Source organism: Diadema antillarum, unplaced genomic scaffold, assembly GCF_040938485.1.
Source record: "Diadema antillarum isolate AM-2024a unplaced genomic scaffold, OU_Dant_1.0 seq00000871_RagTag, whole genome shotgun sequence".
Classification (NCBI taxonomy): Eukaryota; Metazoa; Echinodermata; class Echinoidea; order Diadematoida; family Diadematidae; genus Diadema; species Diadema antillarum.
Genome location: NW_027271737.1, coordinates 852,003 through 871,464, shown reverse-complemented (window position 1 = coordinate 871,464; position 19,462 = coordinate 852,003). Strand labels below are relative to the sequence as shown.

At 39.8% G+C, this 19,462-nt stretch overlaps 1 protein-coding gene across 1 annotated transcript in view; it reads right to left on the bottom strand.

The window, feature by feature from the left end:
• The window catches only part of LOC139740673 (uncharacterized), a 161,612-nt gene that overhangs the window by 61,751 nt on the left and 80,399 nt on the right, over window positions 1-19,462 (bottom strand). The window contains exon 44 of the mRNA XM_071651245.1: window positions 19,241-19,306. Coding sequence (XP_071507346.1) covers window positions 19,241-19,306 — 66 coding nt within the window. The remainder of the gene's footprint in view (window positions 1-19,240; window positions 19,307-19,462) is intronic.

Sequence of the window (19,462 nt, the reverse complement as noted above, 5' to 3'; positions counted from 1 at the left end):
GGGTTATGGTTAGCGTTTAGGGTTAAGGGTTAGGGCCTAAGAGTCTGAGTGTTAGGGTTAGGGTTATGGCCAGGGTTAGGATAAGGGTTAGGGTTAGGGTTTGATGGTTAGGGTTAGGTTTAGAGTTAGGGTCCCCAATCTGTACCGTCTAAAACAAAAGGCGGGTCGACTTTAGGACTGACCGCAAATGCACCGTTAGCAAACCATACGGGACTCTGGATCAGATCTGCCCTTTGCTATGATACATCAATGCCATCCACAGATAAATTCAAAGCCGCTTAAAATAAGTTGTAAGTCAAATCTCCACCTGACCACAGCGTAATGGAACTTTCGTTCTGTTGCTGTGTATTGTAGTTATCCGTGCTGCTGCTGATGATGACGATTTGTGCGGAGGTAGTCCCATACATTGAAATTAGCGTTGCTAATTCGTCAAATGAAACTCCGTGGCCGGCGATGGCCGTGGCCCGTGGTGCCATGCCCGTGATCATTTACCTACTAAACCTTTACCGAAGATACTGGAAGATTGCTGTATAGCAGCAGTCGAGCTTCCAGGTCTATCCTCATCTACACTGTATCGTCAGTTCAAAAAAAAAAAAAAAAAAAAAGGCAAGGCAGACAGGCTGGTACGCCTAATTACTGCTCATCCCACATCCAGACATCAGAATTGACTATTGCCAGTATTGGGAATAGGGGGAGAGGATGTGGGAATAGGGGGACAGGGGACATCATGTGTGATATTTGCATACATGTGTAATCTATGTGGCGATGGCATGACCGAACATCTAATTTACAATTACTTTAGCGCTGCTCATTAGCCGTACAGTGTGCAAAGATGTACTAGAATCTAGTACTAGTAGTAGTAGGTTAGATTTCATGCCAACTGCAACTCTCACTCACATTGAGAGTGAGACTCGCTCAACTCTGCTCATTTTGGTCCTTTCTCACAGCTCACTCACCTCATCATCCTCAGACTGACTGCTCAGTTTACACGTCTAAAGCTTCATTTCATTTGCATGCATTTCTATTGATCTCACTCATTTTGACACCCAAATTATAGCATGGGAGTCTAACACTGAACTACAACTAGATCTACTACTAGTTTCCAATGTTGGCGGCCCTGAGATTATGGATTGGATTTTACGGCTCATCGGGATCACCTATACTAAGAAAGAATGATCAGAATTACGCTGCCGCTGTATACTAGTATACAGCTAGGGTGCCAGTTTTCGTAACTGCAACCGGCAGCCCATTCTATCATGCACAGCGTAGATGCGTATGGGGCTGCTTGTCGTAGTTACAGTCCCGCTCGCGGTAACCTGTGGGGGTCCGTGTCACTCCCGCGATTACCGCGTATGCCCGCGTCCTCCCGCGTACTCCCGCGCTCTGTCATGCAGAATTTTCGCAAGCCCGTGGACGATGTGTGCGGCGCCAAAAATCGCGACAATACCGCACACAGTACATGGAACTCCCGCCCACACGAGCGAGTGCGAGTTGTACGATCGCGATTGCAGCATGCATGCACACTGTGCACAGCACAGCTAGCAGCGCGCGATTCAACGTTGTGCTTGTCGTGCTGTTCCTGACGACGCAATGTGCACTGTATGTGTTACGAGTGGCGTAATCACAGTACAAAACTTGTACATTGAAAAACAAATGTGGAATTAATCTCAGCAAAACCCAAGTAAAATTTATGCTACATATCATTAGAGACTAGAAGACATTCGCATTGGACCACGAACGCAACGGTATAATATCGTTACCTTCTCATTTCGAGCGAGTCCCGAGGAGGCATCGAACGGCAAGAATCAATGCAACATGACAGTTTATGCAGAACGTTGAATTTATTTCCAGTCCCATGAAAACAGCACGATGTGTTTTTTGCTATTATATATGTAGTACAGTATTCCTGTAGGTACGTAAAGTACAGTTTGTAGGCCCACTGGTAACTGACGCACCTGTGTCTCACATCTAGTTCTCCGACCGTGCTGTATGACCGCTGAGTCGATTGGTTGGCAGTACCAAAAATAATAATAACAATGATAATAATAATGATAATAAATAAATAAATAAATAATATTGCCTTCCATGTGTTTCTGGTACCGCATGAGCTAATAAGCCTGTGCTAGTTCGTATCAGCTGTTCCCTGTCACAGCTTAAGGCAACGTACCGTACGAGAAAGATTTTTTTTTTAAAATTTCCATTTGTTTGCTTTACTTATGGCCTATATATTTGCCGTAACTTTATGCCACGAACGTCAGAGAATTAAGTTTAGCAGAGAACCATGAAAACACGTGTAGCCCCTAAAGAACGTGTATTCCCCGATATGTCATTGATACTCACAACCTGTCGAGAAAAATGCGATCACAACAGCTGGCACGCGCGATCTACAATTTGTTGAGCGCCCCGCGGCCCGTTGCACTGTTTGTTTATTAAATTTGCGTAAGTTATATGAAAAGCTAGGAACCATACCGTGCTCATACGAAAAATAGAGCTAGAAAACAACTGTCGTATCGCTTAGAAATATCCGTAAGGAAATTATAGAGCTAAAAGAAAATTATGATGTCATGATAATAATGACATACCGGTAAATGATTATTGGAATTAGCTTTTGTGAAGTGAGTAAATGGACGGCACAGACCCCTTGCAAAATGAGAGGAGACAATAAAAATTATGATTACAAGAGGAGGCAAAGAGTAGACACAGACGATGTAATACGATTCGAAAAATAAACGCATTTGTGAACTCTCATCTTCATAATGATTATTGACAAGTTTCGATTTTACCTCCTGACTAGTGTATTCGCTCAGAACTTCCCGTGAACACGCAGGGGAGTTGAAATTTGTAGCTCCCGCGATTCCCGCGTTCGCTCCAATGAACACGGAAGGCATGCAAGCTTTTGTACCTCCCGCGTATTCCCTCAACTTCCTCTGAACATCACGAAGGGGTGAGAGATTAGTGCTCCCGCGTTTACCAGTTTACCGCAGAAGCGCTTTCCACTGAAAAGAGAGCGCAAACTTAATTACCCCGTAATCCCTCCTCTGGTATAGAGTAAGGGAAGGATGCGAGATTATTGTAACTCGATAAATAATAGAAAATAGGCCTACTTTGATGCTGATATGCATGTCTAGTATACAGTCGTTGCTATAGTATACTTAAGTTTCTCAACCATACCCATAGATTATATAGTGCGTTAATTCAAGCAATTCCGCCTCCCTGCTTCAAGTCTAAGATCTCTAGCTGGTGTATGCGGATTTGAAGAAAATGGTTCCAAGTTCATTACTACCTATATAGTGATGGCCCTGAGCAAAATTGGCCATAACAAATACTTTGTCAAGAAAGTAGAGGGCAACGCTTGTGATTTTGATATTTGTTTCTTTAAATAATGAAAACACTTGGTGCTCATGCAGAGGACAGATACCAGTTTGTTGCTTGTCTAAAAGAAAATTATAGAGGTTATAGTACAGAGTTATTATGATAGTAGTAATAATGACAGTAATAAGTAGAAGACGAAGAACAGAAAAAAGATTGGTAAGATGATGGGTGTATTTATATGTGAGTACAGTACGAAAGGTGAACGCATTTGTTTGTTTTTAAGGTGAATGCAGAATACTCTAATGATTTGATAAATTTCCCTCTTACCATGGATTTTTGTTACTGCTGTTATCAAAATGAATAATACAAGGACTTGTAATGTTTTTAGGGATTTATTTGCCATCTGATATTACTAGAAGAAAAAACGTGTACGGAAAAAAAAAAATTGTATAATATTTGATTATGAACCAGAGCTGGTGGATTTGAAGAAGTACGGTATAAAATTTCCGATACGACAATCCTGAAAATTGTGGTCAAGCAGGACCAGTGTTAAAAAAATGAATAAATAAATAATATTTCTGGAATGGATTTGTGTAAGGTTGTATTCACGCTGAACCTGCTGTGAACGCGGGAGGAGTCGAGATTTGTAGCTCCCGCGATTCCCGCGTACGCTCCAATGAACACGGAAGGGGTGCAAGCTTTTGTACCTCCCGCGTATTCCCTCAACTTCCTCTGAGCATCACGAGAGGGATGAGAGATTAGTGCTCCCGCGTTTACCGCAGAAGCGCACTCCACTGAATAGAGAGTGCGAACTTTGAAATTACCCCGTAATCCCTCCTCTGGTATAGAGTTTACAAGTGAAGGATGCGAGACTATTGTACTCAACTATAGAAAATAGGCCTACTTTGATGCTGATATGCATGTCTATATAGTATATGCAGTCGTTGCTATACTTACCAGTAAGTTTCTCAAATAATTTATAACCGTACCCATAGATTGATAGTGCGTTAATTCAAGCAATTCCGCCTCCCTGCTTCAAGTCTAAGATCTCTAGCTGGTGCGGGTTTGAAGAAAATGGTTCCAAGTTCATTACTACCTAGTGATGGCCCTGAGCAAAATTGGCCATAACAAATACTTTGTCAAGAAAGTAGAGGGCAACGCTTGTGATTTTGATATTTGTTTCTTTAAATAATGAAAACACTTGGTGCTCATGCAGAGGACAGATACCAGTTTGTTGCTTGTCTAAAAGAAAATTATAGAGGTTATAGTAACAAAGTTATTATGATAGTAGTAATAATGACAGTAATAAGTAGAAGACGAAGAACAGAAAAAAGATTGGTAAGATGATGGGTGTATTTGTGAGTACAGTACGAAAGGTGAACGCATTTGTTTGTTTTTAAGGTGAATGCAGAATACTCTAATGATTTGATAAATTTCCCTCTTACCATGGATTTTTGTTACTGCTGTTATCAAAATGAATAATACAAGGACTTGTAATGTTTTTAGGGATTTATTTGCCATCTGATATTACTAGAAGAAAAAACGTGTACGGAAAAAAAAAAATTGTATAATATTTGATTATGAACCAGAGCTGGTGGATTTGAAGAAGTACAGTATAAAATTTCCGGTACGACAATCCTGAAAATTGTGGTCAAGCAGGACCAGTGTTAAAAAAATAAATAAATAAATAATATTCTGGAATGGATTTGTGTAAGTTTGTATTCACGCTGAACCTGCTGTGAACGCGGGAGGAGTCGAGATTTGTAGCTCCCGCGATTCCCGCGTACGCTCCAATGAACACGGAAGGGATGCAATCTTTGTACCTCCCGTACGTGCATTCCTTAAACTTCCTTTGAGCGTCACGAGAGGGGTGAGAGATAAGTGCTCCCGCGTTTACCGCAGAAGCGCTTTCCACTGAATAGAGAGCGCGAACTTTGAAATTACCCCGTAATCCCTCCTCTTCTGTATAATAGTCTTCACAAGTAAAAGATGCGAGATTATTAAGTTTAACTCCAGAAATAAAAGAAAATAGGCCTATACTGGCTACTTTGCTGCTGATTATGCAAGACTGGTATTCAGTCGTTGCTATAATATACTGAAGTTTCTCAAATAAATATGCGTTAATTCTAATTGTTCCGCCTCCCAATACTTCATGTCTGTAAGATCTCAAGCTGGTGAGTTTGAAGAAAATGGTTCCCATGTTCATTATACTGATGACCCGGTCCAAAATCGGCCATAACAAATCTCTGTCAAGACAGACTAGTATTGGTTAAGTGCAACGCTTGTGATTATTTTTCTCTTGAATAATGAAAACACGTGGTGCTCATGCAGAGGAAAGATAGAGAAAGACAGTTAGTTTGTTGCTTGTCCAAAAGAAAATTATAGAGGTTAATAGTAACAAAGTTGTTATGATAATACTAATAATGACAGTAACAAGTAGAAGAAGAGAACAGAGAAAGATTTGATTAGATAACGGGTGTAAATATGTGAGTATATACAGTTCAAAAGGTGAACGCATGCTATTTTGTTTGTTTATTGGGTGAACGCTGAATAATATTGCTGAGTGATTTGATAAGTTTCCCTCTAACCATGGATTTTTGTTACTACTGTTATCAAACTACAAGATAAAAACAAAGACTTGTGATGTTTCGAGGGATTAATTTGCCATCTTTTATTACTATATACAACGTTTCCGAAAAATGTATATATACATTGTATAAAATTTCATATTTGATTATTTATTATTTTATTAAGAACCGGAGCTTGTGGATTTGAAAAAGTACAGTATAACATTTCTGGTACGACAATCCCGAAAAATGTGGCCATGCAGGACCTATGTAACAAAAAAAAAAAAAAAAAAAAGTATGTTCTGGAATGGATTTGTGTAAGCTTGCATTCACGCTGAACCTCCTGTGAACACGGGAGGAGTCGAGATTAAACTTTGTAGCTCCCGCGATTCCCGCGTACGCTCCAGTGAACACGGAAGGCATGCAAGCTTTTGTACCTCCCGCGTATTCCCTCAGCTTCCTCTGAGCATCACGAGAGGGATAAGAGATTAGTGCTCCCGCGTTTACCGCACTTCACTGAATAGAGAGCGCGAACTTTGAAATTACCCCGTAATCCCTCCTCTTCTGTATAATATAATAGTCTTAACAAGTATACAAGATGCGAGATTATTTAACTCCAGAAATAATAGAAAATAGACCTACTTTGATGCTGATATGCATGTCTACAGTCGTTGCTATATTATACTAAAGTTTCTCAAGTAAATATAACCGTATATACCCATAGTTTATAGTTCATTAATTCAAGCAGTTCCGCCTCTCTGCTTCATGTCTATAGATCTTAAGTTGGTGAGTTTGAAAAATGGTTCCCATGTTCATTACTGATGACCCGGACCAAAATCGGCCATAACAAATACTCTGTCAAGAAAGTATTGATTAAGAGTGCAACGCTTGTGATTTTTTCTCTTGAATAATGAAAACACGTGGTGCTCATGCAGAGGAAAGATAGCGAAAGACAGTTTGCTGCTTGTCTAAAAGAAAATTACAGAGGTTATCAACAAGGTTGTTGTGATGATACGAATGACAGTATAGAAGAAGAAGAAGAAGAAGAAGAAGAAGAAGAAGAAGAAGAACAGAAAAAGACTGACCAGTTGTAAAGATGTGAGTATAAGGTTCGAAAGATGAACGCATTTGTTTGTTTAAGGTGAATGCTGAATACTATATGCATTTGACAAGTTTCCTTCTTCCCGTGGATTTTTGTAACTACTGTATATCAAAATGCAGAACAAATCAAAAACTACTTGTAATCTGTTGATGGATTTACAGGTTTGCCATATTACATGTATACTATTAAAAAAAAAAAAAAAGTTTCCGGAAAAAAAAAATGATTAGTAGAACCAAAGCTTGTGGATGGGAAGAAGTACAATATAAAATTCCCGGTACCACAATCCCGAAAAAATGTGGCCATGGATAGTACTAAATGTAACAGAAAATACAATTCTGGAATGGATTTGTGTATGCTTGTATTTGCTCAGAACCTCCTGTGAACGCGGGAGGAGTCGAGATTTGTAGCTCCCGCGATTCCCGCGTTCGCTCCAAGGAATATGGAAGGGGTACGTGCAAGCTTTTGTGTCTTCCGCGTAATCCTCAGCACCCAAAGTATTGTGGAGCTGGTAGCACTTTCCGCGTATTCCTTCAACATCCTCTGAACATCATGAAAGGAGTCTGAGATCAGTGTTGTGCTCCCGCGTTTACCGCAGAAGAGCACTCCATTGAATAGAGAGTGCGAACTTTGAAATTGCCCCTCTGTATCCTGTCTTAACAAGGGGAGGATGCGACATTACTGTTACTGTTACTGTTACTCCAGTAAAGAAAATGAGTTTGATAACTGGTGAGTTTGAAGAAAAGAATGCACAGTTCATAAATACATGAAATAGACATTATAGTGATTGCCAGGACCAATATCCTGCCAAAACATGAATATTCTACGAAGAATGTATATAAATTGCATATCGAGCTCCTCGCTGTTTGTCTTCCTCTTTTTCTTTTCTTTTGACTGATGAAACCATTTGGTGCTCAGAGGAAATATAGAGAAGACAGTTGCCTTATCGCCTATCGGAAAGGACATTAAAGAGGTAAAAGAAACGAAGTTACGATGATACTAGAAGACGCAGAGAAGAGCAGCAAGATTGATCAGATTAAGGATAGTACAGAATAGATTATTAATTTGAATACAATTCAAAAAGTGAACGCATAGTGAAACCATAGGTTTGCCTTGACAAATTTTTCTTCGTCTGCGTGTGATGAACAGTCTTAGTAAGGTTATGAAACTATGTGACAAGTTTTCCCTTTTCACTTCATTGGATGTCAATGAAATCTACAATTTATACACTTGATATTGCAACAACGTCGAGGATTTTGCTTGCCACGTTACGACTCAAGTTTCCGGGTGTACAACCATCATTTGGATATTCACCGTATTATGTAATATTTTGCCGCCAGATGAAGAAATGCATGATCACTCCGTGTCGTGGCAGAGAGGTAAGCTTTCGTTAATAGCGTTCATCAGATATTAAATTTTAACATATAAATTTAAGATCCGGAGCTTGTCGATGGACATGTGAACAAAGACCTTATGGGAAGGGCAAGCATTCTGTCAAGGAAGTGAGGATAATGATATACCGACAAACTCTTCGTGAAAGTGAGGAGAAAGGTAAGTGAAAATAAAGCATGCCTATTATATAATTTCAATAATTGCCTGTGGTCTGTGAAGGCATTAACACTGAAAGTGGTCATGTAAATGAGAAGAAAGGTAGTAGCTCCCGTGTAGTCCCGCTCTCCCTGTTTAACTCTCAATAAGGGAGGGAACGGGTAATGACCCTTGAAGCTCCCGCGTGCTCCCGCATTTTGTAATCACAATACAGGCAAGTTGATTACGACCTTTGTTGCTCCCGCGTTTCCCGCGCCCCTTCTCTCGATACAGGAGGGGTAATCAGCTTTGAAGTTCCCGCGTAATCCTGCACACCCTACTTTCAATACGGGCGGGATACGAACCTCGTCACTCGTGTAGTCACGCACTCTGGATATCACTTATGAAGTATCAGTTGGGGGAGGGGCACTCTCTACTCAATACAGGAGGGGGATACGAGCTATGTCACTCATGCGAAAATGAGAAAGGGATATACCCCGTGCCAGAAAATAATTTTCTATCACACCATGATGCGTTAACTATAGTATATACCATTATCGCTAAGTGATTTAGGCCACTAAAAAAGAGTGGAAAAAAAAGGAAAAAAATGTAGGCACTTTGTATTATGGTACTGTTAGATCAAAGATTCAGAGCTTGTGAAATTGAAGAAATGCAATTATATCTAATTGAAAAAAGGGATATAGTAAACAAAAATTATCTATCACATTTTACTGTATCTATTTGATGATCATGATTTTAAAAATGTTCAGGATATCACTTTTGGTGCAAATGTGTATGTCAGTTGTATCACAAAACATCCAACCATACTCTTTTTTTTTTCAATAAAGCCTAAACTATAAGGAAATATCGCTATTTTTCTCATTAAACCATAACTGTAGAGAAGAAAATGTGAGCAAGAATATTTCATTGCTTATTGTGCAACACAATCTTTTTTTTTTCGAGAAAAGTATGAATGTGAAATTATTGCCAAAGATTGACGAACTTTCCCCAGAAAATGTGTCTCGGAGCAAGTGCATAAATTATAAAAGAAATAGAAAGGCTTTTTGTTATTTCTCTGTTGGTCTACGATGTTTCATCACCTGATTAAAAAAAAAAGGAAATGTAAACGGGCACAAAATAATACGGCAGGGGTACGAGCTTTATAGTAACTCCCGCGTTTCCCGCACAACACGCTCTCAGTACGGGAGGGGTACGAGCTTTGTAACTCCCGCGTTTCCCTCACACCCTGGGGTGGGGTACGATCTTTGTTATCCGAGCTTTGTAACTCCCGCGTATTCCCTCAACTTCTATTGTGCAACACAATTTTTTTTCGAGAAAAGTATGAGTGTGAATTTATTGCCAAAGATTGAAGAACTTTACCCAGAAAATGTGTCACAGAGTAAGTGCACAAATTAGAAAAGAAATAGAAAGGCTTTTTGTTATTTTTCTGTTGGTCTACGATGTTTCATCACCAGATTAAAAAAAAGAGAAGAAACGTAAAACGGGCACAAAATAATACGGCAGGGGTACGAGCTTTATAGTAACCCCCGCGTTTCCCTCACACCCTGCTCTTAATCCGGGAGGGGTACGATCATTGTTATCCGAGCTTTGTAACTCCCGCGTATTCCCTCAACTTCCTCTGAGCATCACGAGAGGGATGAGAGATTAGTGCTCCCGCGTTTACCGCAGAAGCGCACTCCACTGATGAACCTCCTGTGAACACGGGAGGAGTCGAGATTAAACTTTGTAGCTCCCGCGATTCCCGCGTACGCTCCAGTGAACACGGAAGGCATGCAAGCTTTTGTACCTCCCGCGTATTCCCTCAACTTCCTCTGAGCATCACGAGAGGGATAAAAGATTAGTGCTCCCGTGTTTACCGCACTCCACTGAATAGAGAGCGCAAACTTTGAAATTACCCCGTAATCCCTCCTGTGGTATAGAGTTAACAAGGGAAGGCTGCGAGATTATTGTAACTCAAGGAATAATAGAAAATGGGCTTACTTTGATGCTGATATGCATTTCTCGTACAATCGTTGCTATAGTATATTTAAGTTTCTCAATAATAACCGTAAGGAAGTAGATTGAGCGCAACGCTTGTGATTTTTTTTTCTTTTTTCTCTTGAATAAAGAAAACACTTGGTGCCCATGCAGACGAAAGATAGAGAAAGATAGTTAGTTTGTTGCTTGCACAAAAGAAAATTACAGAGGTTATAGTAAAAAAGTTGTTGTGATGATACTAATAGGTCTACTGTAATGACAGTAATTAGAAGAAGAAGAACAGAAAAAGATTAGATCAGTAGAGAAAGTGCATAAATTAGAAAAGAAATAGAAAGGCTTTTCGTTATTTTTCTGTTGGTCTACGATGTTTCATCACCTGATTAAAAAAAAAAAGGAAATGTAAACGGGCACAAAATAATACGGCAGGGGTACGAGCTTTAGTAACTACCGCGTTTCCCACACAACACGCTGTCAGTATGGGAGGGGTGCGAGCTTTGTAACTCCCGCGTTTCCCTCACACCCTGCTCGTAATACGGGTGGGGTACGCTCTTTGTTATCCGAGCTTTGTAACTCCCGCGTTTCCCGCACAACACGCTCTCACTATGGGAGGGGTGCGAGCTTTGTAACTCCTGCGTTTCCCTCACAACCTGCTCTCAGTACGGGAGGGGTGCGAGTTTTGTAACCCCCGCGTTTCCCTCACACTCCTCCACTTACGGGAGAGATGTGCAACTTCCCCGAGAATGAGTAGCGATTTACGGATACCGTACATGTAGTATAAATTTCTTCACAAGGTTTTCCCCGTACAGGAATATTTGATTGTTTAAAGATGAATCTTTTTTTTTCTTTTTTTTTTTCTGGAAAATTACTGCATGGTTCGATGTGAATTTATTGACAAAGATAGAAGAACTCTTCTCAGGAAATGTGTCACGAGGTGAGTGCACGGATTAGAAAAGAAAGGGTTTTTTTTGTAATTTCTCTGTGAGTCTACGACGTTTCATCACCTAAACTTCGGGAAATCACGTGCTTGTAACATCGCTTCATTCGTGTTACTGTTGCTTGCTGCTTTGCAGTTTTGTGCAGTGGACTGACAGGAAGGTAGTTAAAGGACAAGTTCACCTTCATAAACATAACGATTGAGAGAATGCAACAATATTAGTAGAACACATCAGTGAAAGTTTGAGGAAAATTGGACAATCGATGCAAAAGTTATGAATTTTTGAAATTTTTGTTTTGGAACCGCTGGATGAGGAGACTACTACAGCTTGTGAGTCATATGCGTACAACAGTATAAAGAAAATATAAAGAAAATTCAACATATTTTCACTTTTTTCGCATAATAAAAGAGTACTTGACTTGCCTCTTTCTAAATGCAGGGGGAATAATATTACCCATAACATTTGTCGGTAACGAGTCGGGGGAATGTGTACTTTTTTCAAAAGATGAAACTTTGTGAAATTCTCTTTATATTTTCCTTATATTGTTGTACGCATGTGACATCTAAGTTTTTCACACACTGCAGTAGTCTTTTCATCCAGCGGTTACTGCACAAAAAATTCATAACTTTTGAACGGATTGTCTGATTTTCCTCAAACTTTCACTGACGTGTTCTACTGATATTGTTACATTCTCTCAATCCTTATGTTTATGAAGGTGAACTTGTCCTTTAATCGAGTCCCTCCAACCTCGCTACTTACAGGGCCCTCCGTGCGAGGTACTAGTACGATGTGCTGGCACGTGAAATTAAATTACAATTAGGCAGCTTTCTTCGCGTGCTTTTCTTCTTACTCTGCAAATTGCAACTGTGACTGAGCTGGTTACGTTTGTCTGCAAGAACACGCGCGCTGCAACTTAGTGCAAGGATGTACGGTCTGTAGGCCACCAACACAGCGCAAATCGCACACTCAGCCATGCGAAGCATAGCATTGTTCATACATTGCGTTGATCGTACATGGGGCTTGCGTTGATCGTACATCGGGCTGTTTTGGCGTGTTTCCCACACGATAAATCGCACGCGGTCTCGCTGCGTTGTACTCCCGCTGTATTCCCGCGTATCCCCGCAGGTATGTCGGAAGTGAACACCGATTTATCCACTCGAAGAAGCACGCGGGAATACGCGGGAGTGACACAGGTTACCGTGAGCGCTACTGTAGTTTTCGACACTTTAGCACATTTCCTTGTTTACCATCAAAACTGCACCGTTTTACCTGAGAATTTCGATATGAAATTGAGCTATTTAAAAGGCCAATAATGATATGCCTTAAACAAATTCCCATTTGAATGCGCTCCTGTTCAATTTTAAGCGATTTTTCGCACAATCATGCAGCACGCATCACACATAAAACACATGGTGCATACAGTACGCATACACTACATTGTAAACGCAAACCAGCAATCACACCAGCGCAAGAACTTGTTGTTTCATTGTCGAAATCTGGTGCCACATTCTCAAAGCCAACGCCTTCTACAAGTTTGCTCATTAATTACGAATTTCAGTCATGCAATTGCTTAAGGCGATTACAGAAATCAAACATCAGGATATGGCAAACAAATTGATACTAAAGTAAAATAATGGTCATGAGTGAATTTCATTTTACGGCGTTGTCATACAAAATGCATCATATTGTTTTGAACCCCTAAAAATGGCTGATATCAGCATTTCTGCTGACACTGTGTTGCTTTTCCCTAAATATTCCACCATCAGATTAGGATGACAAGTGACAAACAGGGTTTATAAAAACTAGAAATGTGATTGATAACTTTGTTGATTGTTGAAGTCAGACGTTTGTATTGAGTATAAAATTTAATAAGAATTATCTGCTGGGCGTCGAAACCTGGGTCCTACCTGTAGATGTGGCAAGCTGGTGCCCTGACTAACGGTATAGATAATTTTCAGGAAATCATCGAGTGCTGTCCCTGTTGCAATGGACGTATAGTGACTGAGAACTGGGTGGGCTTTTTTAATTTTTCATATTTTAATTTTTAAGTACCCGGTATATTTGCAGTAAATCATAGAGATGTAGAGTCTTCCACACTTGTGACAATTAGGTTTAAGAGAGTGTAGTCTGAATTATTCTGGTAGAGGTTTCAATTACAAGGCGTGTGAGCTGAGTTATCAATTATTACTTTTGTTTGTTTGATTGTTTTTTTGCTGTCAATGACACTGAGATAAAAAAAAAAAAATATGTTATGATTGATAATTCTCAGATCACACTCCTTGTAGGTAAATGTGTGTATAGTACGTGTACATGTTTAGTACATGTACATTGTACAATGTCTGTCTGTAGTTGCCTCTGCTTGAATTGGGGTTTACTCCAACATAATGTTAGGGACATGTTATTATGAATAATGGTTTAGAATATCATCTAATTATGATTAATTTTGAGTAATGGTTGGAAAAATTGTTATGCATTTTCTAATCCTTTCTCTATTTGTGTCGCATTGTACACTTGCATGTAGGTATCCCCAGTACTAACCCCGGCGCGGGGCGTCGTAACCAGTAGCGTTGGGGTCGCTGCTGCGGTTACCACAGTACAGTACCGGTACCTGACCGTGCATATTTATGATGATTCTCCTCTTTATGGCCTCCAGGATAACCTGCAGGACATAAACGAGAAGATCTACTTATCATATTGCACACTGCTATATTTTGTTTCCCTGGATGAACACCATTCAATCTCTGACAGATTTTATCAAGTACCGTAGAGCACTGTTGTTGCAAGCGCTTAATGACTTTCTAACAAGAACAGAAACATTGATTAAGAGACTTTGTCAGTTCATTGAAAAACCTAGAACAGCATGGCCGGCACAGCATTTTCAAAAAAGTGTGGGGGCCCACTTCCGGGTTTCATGAGCTAGCAAGCAGGAAAAAAAAAAAAACAACCAACAACAAGATGACAAAAAAAACACACAATATCTTTTCTTACCATCCACTTCCGGTTTTTTCGGCTGACAAGCGAAAAAAAAAAAAAAGGTCCTCGGCTCACCTCTACCAGTCCACTTCCAGGTGTTTTCGCCTGACAAGCAAGAAAAAGCTATTCAGAGAAAGAACATAACCTTACCACCACCATACTTCAAGGTGTATCTATATTTTTCTTAGTGCCACTTACCGGTACCTATTTCCGGGTTGAAAAAAGTGTGGGGCCCAAAGTGCTGACACCTTCTGTATGGTGCACAAAAACTGAGCCCCCACGGCCCCCATGGCTGCACCGGCCATGAACAGTATGTGATCACGATAATCTACCTCACAAAGGTGCTAAATATGTGGTATGATACAACAAGAAGAATGAAATTGATAAAACATATATGTTCTATCAACTTAATTCTTCATTCATCTTTACAAGAACATTTATTTTACTTTTTTTTTCAAATTTTTAGTAAAGACGATGGTACATTTATGTCCTTTGAAAAGCAAAAGGGTGTTGTAGTAAATGTGAAGTTCGACCATTACAGATATTCAATGCATGGAACTATGATATCCTTGATAAACGTTATGAAAGCGAGTACATTACTGTATATGAAGTAGTAGCTGCACTTCCAGCCAATACTCAACAGGGGGCATGTCTTAATTGCCGCTGAAGGTATGTTTGTACATCACCAATGAAGCACTATAAGAGGTTTAGTGAGTATTCATCTTGTATTGTTGATATCTGGGTTCTGACCCATTTCAGAAGAGGTTTCAAAGATGTAAGAATTCTGTTTTTTAACAGGTAAATACACAAGGTCTGTCACCAAAAGGAATTGAACGGTCAAGAAGGGATAAGGAAAATGAAGATTCTGACACAGCAGTTAGACAGATGATAATACATTACATGTGCAAATGTGTACAAAAAGTTTCCACCAAATCTGCCTGTATGTTCGCATGAACGAACTTGTTCTTATCAGTTATGTAGGCCAATTAATACTCCACAAGTCGAGTGTTGTTACTGGTAACGGGGTCAAATATCATTCACTTATTCATAAGGTCCATGAAAAAATGACACACATTCATTGTGTACATGTATACATGTATTTTAAATGTGTCTGATACTGCTTGTCCACATGTACTGATACTGTAAAAGTGGATATATATTTTTTAGCGACATATTGTTCGCATTTGGCCGGATAAGAAGAGCTTCACGTGTTTTTAAATCTGTGGAATCAGGACATCAGGCACAGAAACATATGGCAAGCAAAAATATTTGCATGCTTTTATTTTCGCGCTAGTTTCTGGTTGCGCGGAAAGCGTGTACATTTCGAACCACAAAATTTTCACTTTAACAGTACATGTGTATTCAGTTAATACAGATGTTTGGACGATTAGATTGCCTATGGACATTTCAGATAAGATTGTGTACAGTATAATGTTGGGATGAAAGATCTCTTCACATAAATATTTTGCCAGGTGCTACACGTATAAGGGTCACTTGTACTGAAATTTTTCTCCTTTGATTTCTAGTAATTATCGATGTTTTGAAGTGTATTCAAAGTTATATCCGTTTTGTTTCCAATAAGCATGCTTCATATTACAGACAACACCTTCAAAAATTCTTTGCTGTTTGGACTGTTGATGAAGTTCATATTTTTTGAACATGTTTTATTTTTTTTACAGTAAATACACTTCATATGTAGTCATGCACATCTTCAAATTTCTTTTGCAGCTGTTGGTTTATGTGACCCTCTATTTGATGTATATGTGTAACCTTGGGGGTGTGAATACACTGTACTAGTAGATACACATACCTGCCTTCAGAGTACTCAAGGGCATTTTTACCCCCTCAAACCTTTATGCAGTTTGGACTGTTATTGAAGTTATCTCTGTCTCAATTAAGTAAAACCTTGCCAAAAGTGCAGATGGCATGTACAATGTTGTAATTTACATGGTATTGCCTCAAAAGCATTTGTGATATTCTAGCTTTATTTTTCACTTACAAATATTCAAGCAATATTCAGAATCCTGTTTGTGTAACATGATATAGTGTAGTTTATTGCCAGTGTGAAAACTTGATGGCAAATTATTTGCATAGATCTGCTTGACACAGTGTAGCTCTGCAATTGTTCAAACTAGCTGGTACATGCCTTTGCCTTTTACATGAGCTGCACCAGACGAATATATACACGGTGTATATATATATATATATATATATATATATTTTTTTTTTTTTTTTTTTTTTTTTTATGTTCACTGTACATCACTGTCGTAGTCGAGACAGACTGTTCCTACTCGCATTCCTACTCACAAGATCGCCGACAGTTGTACCTTAATTGCATAAGGGTCTTACATGTGACTTAGCTGGAGACTGAGACCAAGGCCACCACCAAAAAATTAATCAACAAAAATAAATGAATGAATAAATACATAGATGAGTAAATCAATTAATGAATAAAATAGTATAAACCACATTTGACTATGCTGCTAAAGAGTAAGAAAAACTGCTTATACAGCTCTTACTTTTGGTAACATACTATACATATTTTTGTTATGTGTACTGGTATGATACATTGCCATGAAGATTGATGGATACCTTGAAACTTTACTACAATGTAGTTCTTTCAACACCTACATGTAATAAATATATGGATACACGTGTATGTATATACATTTATAAAGGAAAACAACTCGTCGATTGTGCTCCTTTCTCTGTTATTAATAATAATAATGAAAAAGAATGTACTGGTATTTTACTAAATAATGATAAAGGTATGTGTAATGATGTATCAAAGGTTCTTTGCCTAGTTTCATATGTAGGCCTACTAATGTAGTGAGAATAGATACAATGGCCTCCCATAGTACCAGCCCTTGGGATCAGCAGTTTTCTTTTGCTACGTCAAAATGTTGTTTTCACCGAGAAAAAACAAACAAAACAAAAAACAATAACAGAGTGGATAATGTAAGCGGAATTTCGATATACGGGTAATGTAACTGTGTTCACGGAAGTGAACGGTATAACTAGTAGTTATAGTATACTGGTAATTGAGTGTATGCCTAGGATGCTTTGAATTGAGAGAGGGTGGACTGAATGATTGGTGGCATTATTTTCAGTGGGAATTCAATTGGATTTTCACCGTGGAGAAAGAAACTGAGAATCAGACAGCACTTCCAGTCGAAGAAATCATCAGGATTGACAAAAACAAACCAAATAAACATACAATGTATTATGAATTACAAGATCAAGGGAAGACAAACAATCGAAGAAAGAGAGAGAGAGAGAAAGAGAGAGAGAGAGGCCAAGAAAGAGGCAGTAGGCTACTTGTACATAATGCCCAACCACAGACACAAGTACAGTATATCACAGCTAGTAGACGCTTATAACTGACCATGTCAGTTACGCTGGGGTCGCTCATAACACACAAACAAGGGCATCCAGAAAACGTCAATTTCTATATGTGGGACAGTACGATATTTTCGCGATTTCGTGCAGAGTAAAGGCATGATATCCCGATATCCCTATGATTTCAGCTGGCTGTTGACCCATCTAATCATCACGCACGTCACACCTTGTAGGTATCATCTTACATAATCTTCCGTTTACATGTTACTATATACGTTCGTTGGTGCCCTACGATGAAAAAGAAGACTTGTGGGAGAATTTTAGACGAGTACGAGAACCCATAATTTCCGGTGCCGTACATCGGTAATGAATACAATGTAATTGCCATGCTCGAAGTTGATGGTCTTTCATGTCGTTCGTGGAAAATTTGAACAGTATTGCATTCAGGTTCTAACCGTAACCTGTCAAATCAAAAAAAAAAAAAAAAAATCATGTGAAAACGTAATTCACTGATCATCTTCTGCGGGGTCAACTCGTGGTCACGCGTGCGAGAACTTGGATATTCTAGACGGGGTTTTCGGCTTGCCAACTGACTGGCAATGCGCAAATAACAACCCTTGTACGCACATATTGTCGGGAATCGTCTCATTTCATAATTATGCCGACCGAGGGGAATGGCGCATGGACTCGCACGCGGTACACGCCTGATAACACACACGTACTGTACATGTACCATGTAAGCACTGCGCGGGAACCAGGGAGGTTGGGATGGGATCATGCGGGAACCAAGCACTGGCGGCACGGGGCCGTGCGAAATCGCACCCCAAAGCCGCACGGGTCCGTGCGGCAGAGCTGCACGGGTCCGTGCGCCACACTCGCACGGGCCCGTGCGAGGGAGTATGGATCCGCACGCGGGCGTACAGATTCGCACGCAGGCGTGCGGATCTGCACGGGGGCGTGCAGATCCGCACGGAGGTGCACGACTACGCACGGGCGCGTACAGGGGCGCACGGAGCCATACGCTCCCGTGCGAGATCGCACGAACCTGCACGCAGCCGCACGAAGCAGCCCCGTGCGCACTGCGTGCGGGAGTAACATAACATAATGGTCTGACTATAAGAATCCGTAACGTGATTACAAGAAGGAGGCCGGACTACTTTTTTTCACCTTGTTGTATTATTTCTGTTTTAAGAGGCATCGCAACAGATTTGGAAAAGCAGTTACTTCGTCTGAGTTCAATGCATGGCACTGGCACTTATATTGCAATTATTTCAAATGGTGCCACTGCGTAGATATCGTGTGTGTTATATATGGGTATATCATCAATCCCTTGTTGGATGAAAATCGAGGAAGCAGCGATTTCTAGTGGATAAGATGAAATGAGAAAGATGATTATAATTCGAGATCTGGCATAATACGAGAAAAAAAGTAAGATCTTATAAAAAGGTAAAAAGATAACAAAAAGTTAGTGAAATGTGTTTGTCCATTACCTGTAGTTGTTGTTGCTTCTGTTGGAACAGCCGTTGTTGTCGCTGGACCGGTTGGCGATGTCCCTTCTGTGAACAAAAGATAATCAATGGGAATATATTTTTCAGGTCAAAATTAAAAATATCTATTGGGCGCGTAATTACTCAAAGGGTAAAAAGCTTCTAGTGCCACATCATGTTATCAATACATTAATGAAACATTTTTTTTTCGTTTTTGACAAGTTC